Below are 15,445 nucleotides of genomic sequence, written 5' to 3'. Positions count from 1 at the left end.
AATGCCAGTCAAAGGAGAAAGATGATAAAAAGTGGTACAAACAATCTTATCTATGGCATGAGGCAGTGCTGATGCTGGTTGCAAACTAGTGAGTTACAAACCTAGGAAATTCCACCAACTTGGCCTCACATGAGAAGAAGGTCAACTGGAAACAACCAACAATGGCCCCAGCAGCACAAAGGCGCAAGCAAGAGATGGAGCCCTGGACAGCCAAGCAGCTCTGCAGCCTCCTGTGCCAACAGACCTGGGGGTGGATGGCAGCAGCTATCCCTGGGGGACTCCAGGGGCGGCAAGGTGGCCAAGAGCCAGTAACTAGATCCCCAAGGGGTGGGGATGTGAGTATGGGCTATACTGAGACTGAGCAAATGAGGTATCTGGATGTGTTCCCCCTCCTACTTCTTCCCAGTGGAGAATCAAACCCACAAACATTGCCACTTTACTACTGGAAGTATTTCTTCAGAGATTGTGTAATTTTATAGGTGAGCTGATTCAGTGGTTTCTGTCATGGGAAGAGATTTCTGCCAGAACACTGAAGGGAGTGGTGTGAGTTATCCCTGCCACAGTTTAGGGTAGGGACACATGATTAATAGAAACAATTGTTCTGTTGAGTTATCCAGAAAGAAATGTTTTTCATGAAAAGTTAATTCCCCATTTTAATAGTATAGCAACCACTTCCCTGTATAAGTACTGTGCACCTCTGTAAAGTATCACTTAATTTCCAGATAACTCAACCCTCCTCACTCTCAGTGGAAGCAGGTGATGGATGCAGAAAGAGCAGCTATGGGGCATTCTGGACAGTTAGCAGGAGGGCAATTGCCTCTTCACACACAACCTGCATGCAAATAGCAGATTGTCACTTGGTTTCATTTTCAGCTATCTGACCCCATCCCCTCATTTGTTACCCAAAGGTTCTAAGCTAGAAACAGAATGATGATGTCCATATAATCAGCACCACAACAGTGTAATAGATCTGCATGGTCTAGGCAAAAGCATGGACAAGATGACCTCCCAAGACTTCTTCTATGACTACATTCCCTGATTTTATAATGGAAAAACATTTCTGGCATCACACCCACAACAAATTCTCTAAGATACTTTAGAAAATATATTATTTCGCCACTTACACATCTTCTTACATATACTTTTAGATCTCTATTTACCTCATCCTCAGGAGGTTTTGTTTCCTTTACATCACTGCCTTCAGCAGTAGCATCTTCTTGGTCTTTTTCAGCTTTCTTCACTTTATTCTTATCACTTTGTTTTTGCCTGGAGCCCTCAGATGCCTTGCTGTGCTTCTGTTCAGCTGCCTCCTCCCTGGCAGTGTCCTCACTGTAAGAATGTCTGCGTTCCCTTAACTTTGCCTCTTCTTTTCTCTTAGCTCTCCCAGGTAAATCCTGCAGCTGCCTCTGAAACTTGTCAGATTTTGACTTGGAGGATTTTCGGTAATAGTCATCTTCCCTGTTCTTGTAGCCAGATACAGGGTGAAGGGACCCAGGGGAACCAGTCTTTAAGTATTTCTCTCGGTGTCCTCTGCCTCCTTCAAGCCGTTCATCCAAATCAAACTTGTCCAGTTGTCGGGAATAATGTTTCCTCTCGTGTACCCACGTGTCAGTCCTGTCCCTCTTCTCATCCCCATTCTCTCGCCATTCTCTGCTCTCTCTTTCCTCTTCCCGTCGAGAATAGGGGGACTGATCCCATGCCTCTCTCCCATTTCCCCAGTCGGTCCTGCTGGTCCCCAGTGGGCTGTGTGGTGAACTGCAGGAAGTGAAGCTGGGCGTGTGGGACCGAGGTGACAGCGAGCGGCTTATGGGGCTGCGGGAGCGGGGCCTCTCAGTGCCATACCTGCTGCAGGGGGAAAAGGCAGCTGTAACTGGCTGAGCCACTGCTGTCTACCAATTCTTGTACACTGGAAGCTCATGGGGACTGCCCTGGGGACTGAGAACCTGAGACCCCGGGCCTTTCACAGACATGCACTGCACAGCTGCAAACAGTGAACAGGAGAAAAGGCAGTGTCATAGCCACAGAGCTTAACTAAATCCCCACAGAACTGTCAAGAATATATTCATTCATTCTTAAAAGCATCTCATAGGGGTTTAGCATTAAAAGCTTATAATATGTTAATACCTTTACAATGACCCTAATGTGTATACCCTTAATACTCACTCAGCTAGGGCATCTCTGACACAAAAGTGACAAAGGCCACCTGTTTAAAAGAGATGTTTTAGGACTGTGATTCCTCTCCAATTTTGCTGAAAGTTCCAGAAGTCAGAAAGATCAGAAATGTACCCAAATACATTTTGATCTGAATTGCCTCCTTCCCACTTGGTCTCAAAGCACTCCCAGCCTTTATGTTTTTCAGTCAACAGTCAACAGTTTCATTTTTATGCTCTTCATGTGCCAGATATACTTTCTGAGACATAATCAGTAGGAAATAATTCTTTTCATAACATGCAGTTTCAACTGGACCTCATTATACAGGCCCTGTACCAACTATTGAACTATATAAAAATATATACTATTTTATAAGTGAGATCCAAATTAGGAAAGCAAGTTAAATATGAGAGGGAAACACACAGATAATGCTCCTTCTACCTGTAGGTTTACAGACTTCCAATTCCAAACTTTGGAGAAACTTTACCTGTCCACTTCACGCAGCAGGTCCCTCTCCCTCTGTGAGTGGATGTCCTGGATTATAGCAGCTACATTCTTACCTGGTTTCTAATAAAAACAAAGGCACTGTTTATCATGCTGCTCTACTCCCCAAGCTGATACAGGTGATTTATCCTTCAAGAAACAGTATCCATGCTTCATTCAATTATACTATAACTAGAAATATTTTGTTTCAGTGTTGTGGTTACACTCCCTTTTACAGTTGGCTTCTCAACGCAGGATCAAAGCAGTAAAATGATACAAACGGAAAATTTGCTCCATTACATTGTAGCACTCCCTCCTCATGTTTGGCTGCTCTAACAGGCTTTGAAAACTAGCTTGTTTTCAAACCTTGTTACACAACCACTACAGAGCATTTTCTAGGAACTGGATCTAAGAGGAAACAAACCAGACAATTTTTCTGATACAGAATCAAATATGTATAGCAGCCTATCTCTGATCCTCTAGATATGAACTGCCTTCTCTTGATCTCAGAGTTACTTTTTCTGGTGTATAGTTCTAAAGGACTATGTTTAGACAAGCTTCAGACAAGCTAAGTGCAAGATGTATACTGGGGTGTTGATTACTCCTAGGTAGGATGCCCTACACCGGCCAGAGTGCTTGCAATTCCTCAGACACTTGGAGCACCCACAGACAAGGAATATAATTATGCACTCAGGAGTTTGTAACAGCATATAGTTCATGCATCCCTCTTTGCATTTTTATTTGCTTTCTTTCTTTTGCACAGCCAAATTGGAAAAGCAGTAAAATCTTCCTGGAATCTAAGCAAAATATGGCGTTCTTGTGGGTAGCTCCTGCCTCTCTTTCAAGATGCACAATCTCCACCACCTAATATCTGAACACCTCCCTGTACCACATTAGGAAAGTCTGCCCTGATTTATGAACTTTGGCAACTCATTTTAAGTCTCCTTAAACTAGTATACACATACAGGAGAGAAAGAGGCTTTTCTAAAGGTCAGGCCAAACCATCCAAGTTCCTTTATTTTTTTCCCCAAGGCTCATAAAAGGACTCTTAACATTAAATTGGAACATTACAGAGCTGTTCTATAAAATAACTGTGTGCTGTGTTAGGTAATACAATATGGAGCTTTTAAGCTCTGCATTGCCAGTTCTGGTCCAAGTCACCATGAAATAAAATTACTCTCTTAGTATTACATGGTAGTATATAAGCCTCTATAAATACTTTCACAAGAACAGTGATCTCTGGACATCACTCAAGTGTCCAGAACAGAAGTGTCACACACTCTACAGAAAGTCTAAAGAATATTGCTCTGGTTTGACTCTATGTTAAAAGAAAAAAAAAAAAGAAAAAAACCCAAAACCCCAAAAACAACAAAGCAAAAAAACAGAAAAAAACCCAAGCAAACAAACAAAAAATCCCTGCCAACTTACTTTATAACTTAGATCATTCACAAAAAATAAAAAGAAATCAGTATGCTGTTTAGTCGTGGTACCACTGCTTGGTGTCAAGACTGTGCTATGGCTCAAGCACATGGCTGTATTTTAGGCCTTTGTTAGACCAAGCAATGTAGGGAGCCTGCTCACAAGGAAGCTCAGAAGGGATTTTTGAAATAATGGTATGAAAGGATCAGAGAAAATGGGGTCTCTTCCAAGAGTTACAATTTAAAATAAGAGCAAGTGTAAAAGATCGATAATTTACATTCCTCAATTTATCTTTATTTCTTTTTCCATCATATTAAAGCATTAATTAAAAATCAGTAATCAGCAAGAATATTTTCAAATGTATTCTCCAGATGTGCCATGGAAATTCATATAATATGATCAAGAATGACCATCTTACCTTCAGCTGCAATTCCTTGTATCTTTTAGACATCCTAATAAGTAACTTGTCATCATTTATCATAGCAGGTTTTTCTTTGTAGTACTGTACCATGGCTTGGGCTGCTTCACTATAAGCCATTTCCAGAAAGGCCTAGCAGAAATGAAGGGAACTTTACAATCCATTACATAATTAAGAATACAAAGTAAAAGAGAGAAAAGGCAGCACAATAAATTTTTTCTGGATGCTTCTCATGCAAAATGTCTTGATAGTATAAAATTGGGTAGCTTTCCAGGCCTGAAGCTGAAATGATAATACTCAGTCCATTTCTCATTCTTTCTTTAACTGCAAATAATACTTTCAAACCAGCTATTAAAGACTATATATCACCTTAGAAGACAGTTCAGTTCAAAACTAAATGACTGGTATGAAATCTTCCTTGATTGGCAGTGCTCAAGGCCAGGCTGGATGAGGCTCTGAGCAACCTGTTCTAGTGGAAAGTGTCCCTCCCCATGGCAGGGGGTTAAAACTAGATGATATTTAAGGTCCCGTCCAACCCAAACTATTCTATGATTCTGTGATTTTTACACATTACAATCTCAAACATTTTCCACTAGCATGGATTCTACATCCATCCATTTTGTCTGTTGCAGAAATGTGAGAGAAGATATTCTATTCTTACTAGCTTACACCACTGGTACACTTAAGATAGTTAGGGTATACTTAAGCTACTATAAACAAGAGAAGTCTGAAAGTAACCCTAAAAAATGGCTGAGAGAAGGCAGGAAGTAATTCACTTTTAAAAAAAAATAGTAAAAGTACAGTTTCACAACACTTTTTCATTGAGATTGCCAGGATTTTTAAACAAGAATTTATTTTGATGTGGTCATATTTGCATCCTCCTCTAATTCAGTGACCATCAACTTTTTTTTTCACTTTGAGAGCAGACTTAATATATTTAAGTTTCTATTATTAAATAAGAGGTTTTCCCCCAAAGACTCTGTCTTCATGTTTATGTCTTCATATCTTTATGTCTTTATGCCAACAGATGTCAACACTGGTAACCCCAAATGTACAGTACCTGATTAGTAGATTTCATGAGGATATAGTTGGTGACCTTTCCAAAGGGGAGGCCCAGGTTAATGACATCATTCTCTGTGCAGCTTCCCTCAGGGAGGTTGCAAATGTGAACAACTCGACCCAGTGTAGATTTCCTCTGGGGAAACTGGGGGAAAAAACCCAATGCAAACCAATGGTTTTATGTTAGATATTCTCTCCACTAGATAACATCTTACATTTCTGCAAAAAATGAAATGCTCTGCTCACCTGCTATTAATAAAAAAATATTCTTTAAAACTTGAATTTTAACATCCTGGTTTAGAAGTACAAATGGAAAGGGAAATGTTTAGCTGCAGTGCAGGATGCAATGGAGCTTCCATTCCTGGACTTTGCAAAGTCCAGAGAGGATTTCTATAAGGGAGACTGTCCTTCAAACAGGATCAACAATACTCCTGCAAAAACTAACTGCTCACTGCAGTCCTTGCTGAATTTATGTATATTGGAGATCATTTTATGTGACTACATGGGTGTTCAGGATCGCAGGGACTAAAATTAAATTCTTCTTCACAGAACAGACTGGGCCTGGGGTAAAAGTGATCCCACTTGACTTGTGAGAGGACACACAGCTGTACCCCGAGTTAGAAAACCTGCTACTTTTCCCTCTCACTGCAACAACACACAGGAGGAAGGACTTCCCCCTGGGGGCACAGTGAGCACTCGACATGCAGAGAGGCAGAGCTCCCAAACTGTGCTGGCACAGGCACAGAGTACTGGCGTGGTGATCACTTCCCAAGGGTGGAAGTCTATTTTGAAGTGCTGGGGCAGTTCCGAAAGAGCTGCCCATCTCCCTGGCATGGAAAGCAGGCTCTACACTCCCTGTGCAAAAGGCATCAGGGTACAGCCAGAGAGAATGTTAATTTACCATAGCTAATGACAAGCAAAACGTCACTCACACAGGATTAAATCTTTCCAGACTACCTCCATGTTTATGACCTCTGCATTAGGATTTTACTTGAAGAAGTAACTCTACCTTCAGTTAAAATTGTCCCATTCAAGGGAAGATGCAAATCATGTAATCTTGTGGGATCAAGTTCACCAGAGCCATCACAAATGTTTGGCTTGTCAGCAAGTTACAGAGCTAATGTTCACACAAGTTCACAAGTTACAGAGCTAATGTTATCTTATTTACACCTCCATCCTGTTGCCTTTCCTCCAGACTTCACCACTTAACCATTTGTGTATTTTTGCTGCATTAGAACCCTGCATTACACAGTGATCTGCTACTAAGCTTGGATCTCACAGATCCCACTCAGGTGTGTAAGGTAAGTCAAAGAAGTGCAAAAGTCCAGAAGTAAGGTTTTTATTCTGGCAGAAAAATAACAAAGACCTGATCCTGAAAAGATGAAGCAATTCAACTCCAAGTGAACAGAAAAGGTAGTGATGTCTGCATGCATGACAAGGCAGCATGTAGCACAGAACAGAAGAACACTACTACAGCTAGAGGATAAGGAAAGGAAACATCAAATGCAGTCCCAGTGTAAAAACACCCCAGGCCACCACTCACATTCTGTTTGTTTTGTTAGATCTGTTAAAAGATGGTATTGGACTAGAAAGGCTCAGCTCTTCACTGCCTTGGCTCCAGAGCCCACGTTCCCACACACAGCCCTCAGAACATTAAATCAAACAACTGTAAGATGTTGTCACTTTCTCACAATTGGCCATGGCTTAAATTAAAATGCTATGCCATAAACCTGCTGTAGTTCTTGATTAAGAAGTGGTCACATACTCATGCCAGAAGTCAACAGGCTGTACCAAGCAATAATCTTGTCAGCTGATTGCAGTTAAACTGGATCCATTCATTAAACAGAGCTGTAAATCATGGCCAGAAAAGGAATATACACTTCCATATCTACAATCAGGAAGTTAGAGGAGCTGTTGCATGCCAGGTGTTGAATGTAATTTTCAGTAAGATTCAAAGTTAACTTTCTTGGCAACAACCATCTACCAGGGGTTACTAATGTAGTTGCATGGCTATTAAAAAAAAAAAAAAAGTCTAAAAAAAATTATGTACAACAGCAAAATGCACCTTGTATTATTTAAAATATTATTTCACCCATCCAATTTGGTGATTTTTTTTATTACAGCTGTTTTATTACATTTGTTGTTATTTCTTACTTTTCAAATTTTTTATCCCTTTCTCAAGCTTCACATGAAATTTTTTCTAAAGATAGTAAGAAACTGCCAGTCTCATCCCTCCAGTGCTAATGGCTCACCACGTCCAAGTGAAGACTGGTAGCACTTGCCTTTTACAGAGGGATAGAGTTATTTGCAGATGGACAGCACAGAGCAAGCTCTTCCAGAAATGTGAACATGGACAGCACAGAGCAAGCTCTTCCAGAAATCTGAACACTTTGTTTATGATTACATGCAGGGTCAAGTGTAATCTCCTACTGCTCAGTTAAATGGCAGCAGCTTAGCTGAAAGTGAATACCACCATGCAAAGGTGTAATAAATTATAAGCCACCTGGGTTGCAGAGTGAATGACAGCTGGCAAACTCAGTCTTAACACCTCTAATATAGCTCCCTGTTCATCCACTAGGCTTCTGAAGAAAAAAGGGATTTACAGCATTCAGGAAAATCAAAGTTATTGTTTCTTTTATGTCTCAAAATACTACAGGTCATTCAGAAGAGGATTTCTTCAGGCAGCTTAAATGATAAATAGTGACAGATTCTAAAAAGAAATGACACTGGTATTAGCAGTGATTTCATTTGTTGCGAAGCTGACAGACATGATGAAAAGGAGCATTCCTCTGCACCCACTACTAGTCCACCTCTGACCTTGGAGGCAGCTGTCATGAGCAGCTCTGCTTTTTGCTGGCCTGCACTCACAGTGCCTGTGATAGGCAGAAGCTGAAACCCCGTCAAATAACCTCTTGCACAGTAAAACTGCACGGTAGAAAATCAGTTGGATTAACGAAATTTGGGTGAACTTTCTGCAAGCAGTGCCTGATGTGAACTGGAGTGCATAGGGACACAACTCAGCCTGGCTTTTCATAGTGTCTGAGACCACATCAGGAGAGATATATACATAAAAGTTAACAAGGTGAAAAGCTGAATCCCTGGATTACTGCTGCTATTCCATGAACGCCCTAACATAAGTCTTTGGTGTGCCCAGCTCTAGTTGTAGCGTTCTGATATGTAATGAGTTTCATTTTAATCTTAACAATTTTGTATTTTCATTATGAATATGGTTTGTTTTTATTTGCCTTTTTTCCCTTTTAAAATGTTCCTGCTTTGTCAGTATAAGATCTCCTTTTAATGTTGGTTCTTTTTTCTGGCATTTCTTGATTGTAGAGCTAGGAATTCAAGTGTGCATTAGAGCAATATAAAACTGGGGACCTGTATTGACTGCAGGGCAGGGACTAATAAACCTAAACCATGGAAGGCACCACATCAAAACAAACTTGCAGAAAGGCTACCAGTGACAGCAGAGGATATAAATACTACACTGAAATAAACTAAGGAATAGTTAGTCCAGCATAATGATCTGATCTGGGACCTCCAGGAGAATAACAGTGAAGCTGCAGTCACTGTCTTTTGCCACTATTGCTCTGGGAGGAGGACCTCTGTGTGAGAGAGGCAGAGAGCGATAACCAGAGAAGGTTGCTTGATGGGCTCAATATTTAAGGTAACTCAAAACCTAATCCAAATCTTCATTCCAAGGTGAAGCTGACCTTTCTGGGTCAGACAACGGGGGAAAAAAAGTGAACAGAAAACACAGACAAACCTATTTACCCATCACCCCGAATAACTCTGACAAGCAGACAACTGTTAGCACTGGAAAAAACAAAGCAAAACAAAAACTACAACCAAGTTCATATTTGGTCAAAATCAAAAGCATAAAAGAACTGCAGAGAAGTTTAAATAACAGAGTGAATATTCAGACTACGGTCGAAAAGAAAATCTTCAGGGTTTTAATTCCAGTAAGCAGAAGTGGCTTCTACAACAATCTCAACACAGACATCAGTTTGCTTAGGTACTCACTCTTACCCCTGATGGAGGAGAAGAAAATGTAGGACCTGGCTGGCCAAAGGATCTTGCTGGTGTAGCAATAAAAGATGCGCCAACATTTGGTGGATAATCTAAATGAAGGATTACACACATTTTATTAAAATCTTGGCTCATATTAATTGCATTAATGTGCTCAGTAAGCAATGCCCCATTTACATAGTAAATAATCTCATATTCTCTACACCATTATATCCTGTTTTGTTGTACTATGAAAACAAGTTATTGTTTGAAAGAAAACTAAATTCATATCTCAAAGGGCACGGTACTGGCTTTCATTCTTTTTTGTGCACAACTTCTCAAAATTTTTCCTTGGAAACTTTTATCACATTTAATTTTAAAAATGCAGCTCTCCTCAGAGACTGATTTCCCTTTCAATTAAAAAAAAGTGTTTTAAACTATTGCACATACAAGCATTCACCTTCAATACTAGATGGATTGAAAACTGCTGCATTATTTGGCGATAAATGCAATGTTCCATCTGCTGAGCTTAACATACACCGGATACCAGTGCTGAAAAAGAAAGAAAAGAACTTTAGGGACATGCAGAACTTTAGGGACATGCTTGATGTGCCAAAAATATTGAAGCTTCATTGTTAGGCAGTAAATTTCCAGTGGAAAACCACCAAGTAAGGGATACTCTGTTAGCAATTCAGTTTGAAGAATTAAATTTAAAATAATACTTACTTATCTGAAAAAGCCATACATTTTTGGATGTGAAGACTTCCCTTAATGTGCTGATCCCAGTCCTATGTTGAAACAAAGAGACAATGAACACAGGAAAAATCCTGAGACAAATTTACAAAAGTTTATTCTTCCATTTAGTTTACCTTCTTCTAAAATCAATATTGAGATGCTGAAGATCAAACCATGTGACGTAGGAGCCAAGCACACTTTTGATGAATGCATTTACTGATTCATTATTTGAATATTAAATTATCAGTTACTTTACAAAAAGAAACCTTCTCTATATTAGCTTTTAAATTCAGTGTATTTCTAGTAATGAAATTATTTCACTGTTGCTGAAGACCTCATCCTGCAAGGTGCTAAGTACCCTCAATTCCTGCAATGTCCATAAAGAACATGTTCAGTATTCTAGGCAGCCAGGATAGTGCTTATTATTACACTAGATCAGCAACATTTGTCAAAGTACATTCAGCTATTTACATTTCTATGATCCAGTTGAGGTAGTGCATTAAACACCAACTAAAAGATCCCCTGAAACTCACTGCAATGGCATTCCCCCTGCACTTTTTAAGTATTTAATTAAAAAAAGAAATGCCCAGCATGTCCTAGACAGGTCTGCTTCAGCCCAGCCCCACAAGCTGCAGTAACCAAAGCAAAACCTTTTGCAAGCAGTTGCTAAAAGTGTAAAAGGTAAACATGACAGCAAATATATTCCAATACCCCAAATCCCATGGGTGTGTAGGGATTTGGTACTATTTAATTTGCTGGCCATTTTCCTTCCTACATACATGCTGTTATAATTTTATTGTCAGGCCACCATCAGCATGAGAACACAAGCCTTCGTAGTTAGGTGCTGGTCCTGTGATGTGACAGAAAAGGTCATAAGGACTGGTTGAACAGGGCTCACCAGGAGGCCACAACAACCATGGATGGCTGTGGGGCTCAGAGGGCCACTTAAGTGGCCTTCTCCAGACCTGACCTAAATAACGTGACCTACAACACATGGCCTGGGAAACTGGGAAGCTGTTTCTTGAGGGTGAGGTTGAATTTGGAGCTCCCTTGGCAGTATGAACAGAGAAGTGAGAGCACAGTCTGTACCACACGTGCTGAGCAGATTCTTGCTTTCAGGTCAGAGTCCCTGGGGACCTTGAGCCCTAAATTTCCTGTGAGACACAAGGAAGAAAAAAATTCCTACAGAGGAATAGTTAAAATAAGTTTATACAAAAAAAGTGCTGGTTTGTTTAAGCAAGCTACTTCCATGAGGTTGCTAGGGGGAAGACTTTGGGATAAGAAAAGGAGAAGCAGATGAAGCTACAGATGTGGGGTTGCAATACTGGCTTGAGTATCAGGGATCAGCTTCAAGCTCCTCCCCACTTCGCTCCGGGCCCATGAGGTGAGCCAGGACCTCCGCTCAGACCTCACGTTTCTCACATCAGTGCTGCAATCTCACCGCCTTTCACGGCAGCATGTGGAACAAAACCGGATCTCGAAGCCCCCGTAACTGCCATGAAACAGATGTACCATGCCCTCAGCAGAACTATGGCCCTTTGTTTCTGCGTCTCTCAGGGCACCTCTGTGGTGATGGACACTGGCAGTGAGGGGTGGCAGGAGCTGTGGCCAGGTCAGTCACCTGACAGCCTGTTCGAGGGTCTGAACCGTGCCCAGGGACACCCTCAAGCCACTCACCTTCAGATCGAAGATCTTCTTGTCGCACAGGGCGCAGATGTGGGGGAAGTGGAGAGGGGCCACGCCGCGGAGGTCGCCAAGCTGGTGCGGCGGCAGGGAGCGGGTGGGCAGTTCGGGCGTGCTGCCACCGCGCTCCTCCTTCTGCCTCATGCGAGGGCTGCCGAAGCTCTGCGCGCTGTGGTTGAGGCGGCCGAAGGCGGGGGGGGCGGCCGTGCTGAACTTTGTGTCAGGTGTCGGCTCTTCGGGGTTGTACAGCTCGTTTCTTATTTCATACTGCTGCTGACTCGCTGACGGCCACAGGCTGTCGCCGGGCATGAGGTCAGGCTTGTTTTGGCTGGGGAAATTAGGGATATTTTCCCACTGGTTGCTTGTACTGCTGCCATGCAAGACAGGGCCGGGATCTCCTTTCGGATGGGAGCCTGGGTGTGGGTCGCTGGGGAAGGCCCGTGCTGCTCCATGCTGTGCTGCTGCCCCGTAGGACTCCTTGGGAAATGTCGCTGCCGCCTCGTGCTGCAGCTGGCCGGGAGCCCCAAAGTGACTCTCGTAGCGTGGCCCTGCTGCTGGGGCGGCAGTGTGGGTGCCACCAGCAAGGAAGCCGTGCTGGCTGGACTGTTCCCCCTCTGAGGCGAATGCCTGAGACGTGGCACTGATGGCATTTTGCTTGTTGTACTCATAAAAGCCCCCTGCAGCAGTAGATGCGGAAGCACCTGCCTTGTTGAGACCCACCACCACGGGTTGCTGGCCGGAGGTTGGAGCCATGACACTTCCAAAGGGATTCATGACAATTGCATTGGGCGCCTGGGCCTGGACGGCTCCCAGACCTCCCCCTTGGGCAGCTAAGGCCGGGCTCTGGGCAGGAAAGGCAATGCCACCAGAGGGGAACCTGGTGCCGGCGATGCCAGGCCCCTGGGGTGGGCCTGCGGCGTGGCCCTGCGGGGCGCTCATCACCGTGGGGTGCCTCAGCTGGTTGAAGAGTGGCTGTGACATGGCCACTTTGGAGAGCACCTGGTTGAGGACGGTGGCAGCGGCCGGGTTGTTGGTGACGGCAGTCTGAGCCAACTTCAGCCTGTGGAGCGTGAGCTGTGCCTGGAGCTGCGCCAGCTGCAGGCTCGCCGGCGAGGGGAGCAGGGGGCTTGGGGCGCCAACAGAGAATGGACTCTTCTCCAGGAGCTTGGCAGCACTGCAAACAATCAGCATCTGAGTTAGCCAAATTCACCCCATGCCTACCTATGCTCACCTCCTGTTAAAGCCCAGCATGGGATACACAGCCATTTCCAGAGACTTAGTGTATCAAAACTCAGAAAGCAAAGGCCATACAGGCCTTCCCACACCATCCCCAAATCAGCAATTTTCCCCCTCTTCTGCACTTCATGCAAACTTCAGCTTCCCTGCTGAGACATCACTGATCCTAACTGATTTTGTGATACCATCATTATTCCCTTTTCCTACAAAGCAGGCAGATGTGAAGAAGAGGACATCAAATGGGATTTTAAAGCCAGCCCCATAGGTATTTCCCACCTAGCATATCTGGCTGAATAAAGCAAGAGAAAATATTCCATATGCATTTATTTTAATTGCTTACAGTCCTTGTGTTATTAATCTGCACCGGAGTTTGTTCTGTAACAATGCCTATAGTTTTGCAAATGCAAATATAGAAAAGGAAAAAAAATGAATGAGAAGCAACTACAAACAAGTTGTCTTGAAGAGTTTTCCCTGTTCAGCTGGAATGTAAGACAAAATTTCTGCAGTGCCAGCTGTTGAAAATCAAGGTCTTTATACTTCTTAGAAATAAGAGGTACACTGAGTGTTGTCCTTCAAGTCTCATACATGGGATGAATAAATGACTGAATTGCCTGCTTGAATTCCAGACCTGGGAAAATAGGAGATTAATTTTTCAGGCATATAATGGTTCCTTGCTTTGGGAAACATCTTTGAGACATCTCACCAGTTCACAGCACCACCACCAAACCATCATTTTCATACTTCTACTGGAAAAATTTTATCCTTCACTTTCTACCACCTCTGCTCACAGAAAGCACAGCTACTCAATGCATTACAAATGGCTCTTCATTCTGACAGTGAGAGCAGAGAACACTCACACAACAGGGATGTGGTCCAAAGCTCAATTAATTTATATTGTAAAAATGTATTGAGTTTCAATTGAGGCTTTTCAAAGTAGCAGGAACTATGCATCAACCACCACGCAACCCTCACTGTTAATAATTGGCCAATTTGCTAAACTGCATGGATGAAGCTGTAGTTAATGATAAATGTCTTGTCAGCATGCTACATTTGAAAACCACAAATTAGGAAAACATCTGGTTAAATCCAAAGTATGACTAAGAGAAAATGAATGGGTTTCGAATTTAACATTTAACTTCCACTAGCAACTGCAAGGCACATCTGTCTCCCAAAACACAAAACACCGTTTGGATAAATGCATCATTATGTAATGACACGACTCCCTGCCAGCACAGGCTGACACCAGTGCTCAGCTTCAGAGCTGAGGTGCCTTTTGTTTCCCCATGTGGTTTCCATCACTTACTCTCTGACTTGCACTTACAATTCAGTTTGCTGTAAATTTGATTATGGATGAGAGTCAGGACGCAAGTACAGCCAAAACAACATGGAGGGCCTCAGAAACCCCAGCCGAGGAGATCCTGAGGACCCACAAAAGCTGCTGAGGAGTGCATGTGGTGAGAGGGGCTCAATGAGCAGGGGCTGTCACAACGGCACACGCACTGTCATTGCCACTGGGGGACATACCATGGCCCTGTGCCTAGGCTGTATTGTGCCACCAGCATCCTGACTCATGGTGTGTTTTCTGGCATTTACCACAGTCCTGACAACTGTTTCATTTTATAGCTAGTTATACCCTTTGTTCTTTAGCTGCAAAACTCTTTTAAAAACTTTTACAAAGCATGCAAATAAGATCTGCCTAATGGTCTCAGAAAGAAAAGCCAGCAGCATATAATGTTTTCAGCTCAGGAGCCACAGATGACTCCTGTTCCCAGCAATCTAATTCCACTGTGCCACAAGCCTACGCAGCAGTGTGCTTATCCCAACAGCTGCTGCCACTTCCCAGCTCTGGTGGCTACCTGCTGGACACAGGAACAGGCTCCCTCTCCAGAGAAGCCATCTCACTTGACACTGCCACGAGCCCTGAAGCTGCCTCAGCCTCCTGATATCTTGACCAAGTTTGGAACACTGTTTCTAAGAGCCTGCACCCCCAGCTGGGCAATGCCCTGGGTGCTGCCTCTCCCCAGATCTGTGCTTGCTCCTGGGATGTGCTGCTGGGTCTGGGGAAGGCAAGGCCAGGAGTGCCCTGCACAGTTGCACTGGAAATGCTCTGGCCACTGCAGACGAACAGCCTTTGGATCCTGCTGTGGAGCAGGGCACCACCAGCTCCTTGTGCCCTGCTGGCTTCATCCTTGGATTGCAAGCCAACAGTCCAAACCAAGGAAAGACTGGGGATGTGGGAAACCTTACCGAAAA

At 43.2% G+C, this 15,445-nt stretch overlaps 1 protein-coding gene across 11 annotated transcripts in view; it reads right to left on the bottom strand.

Moving 5' to 3' along the window:
* RBM20 (RNA binding motif protein 20) overlaps positions 1–15,445 on the bottom strand; it is a 128,185-nt gene that overhangs the window by 15,344 nt on the left and 97,396 nt on the right. For 5 of the 11 annotated variants that reach the window (XM_085582776.1, XM_085582780.1, XM_085582781.1 and 2 more), the window contains 8 exons: positions 11,951–13,130; positions 10,265–10,326; positions 9,999–10,090; positions 9,554–9,651; positions 5,532–5,675; positions 4,472–4,603; positions 2,639–2,718; positions 1,161–1,845 (listed from right to left, as the gene is read on the bottom strand). In XM_085582776.1, coding sequence (XP_085438902.1) covers positions 1,161–1,845; positions 2,639–2,718; positions 4,472–4,603; positions 5,532–5,675; positions 9,554–9,651; positions 9,999–10,090; positions 10,265–10,326; positions 11,951–13,130 — 2,473 coding nt within the window. The remainder of the gene's footprint in view (positions 1–1,160; positions 1,846–2,638; positions 2,719–4,471; positions 4,604–5,531; positions 5,676–9,553; positions 9,652–9,998; positions 10,091–10,264; positions 10,327–11,950; positions 13,131–15,445) is intronic. The other 6 variants (XM_085582778.1, XM_085582782.1, XM_085582787.1 and 3 more) reach the window with 3 other exon arrangements.

Source organism: Lonchura striata, chromosome 6 (genome assembly GCF_050655825.1).
Source record: "Lonchura striata isolate lonStrDom1 chromosome 6, ASM5065582v1, whole genome shotgun sequence".
Classification (NCBI taxonomy): Eukaryota; Metazoa; Chordata; class Aves; order Passeriformes; family Estrildidae; genus Lonchura; species Lonchura striata.
This window is presented reverse-complemented; position numbering and strand designations above follow the sequence as displayed.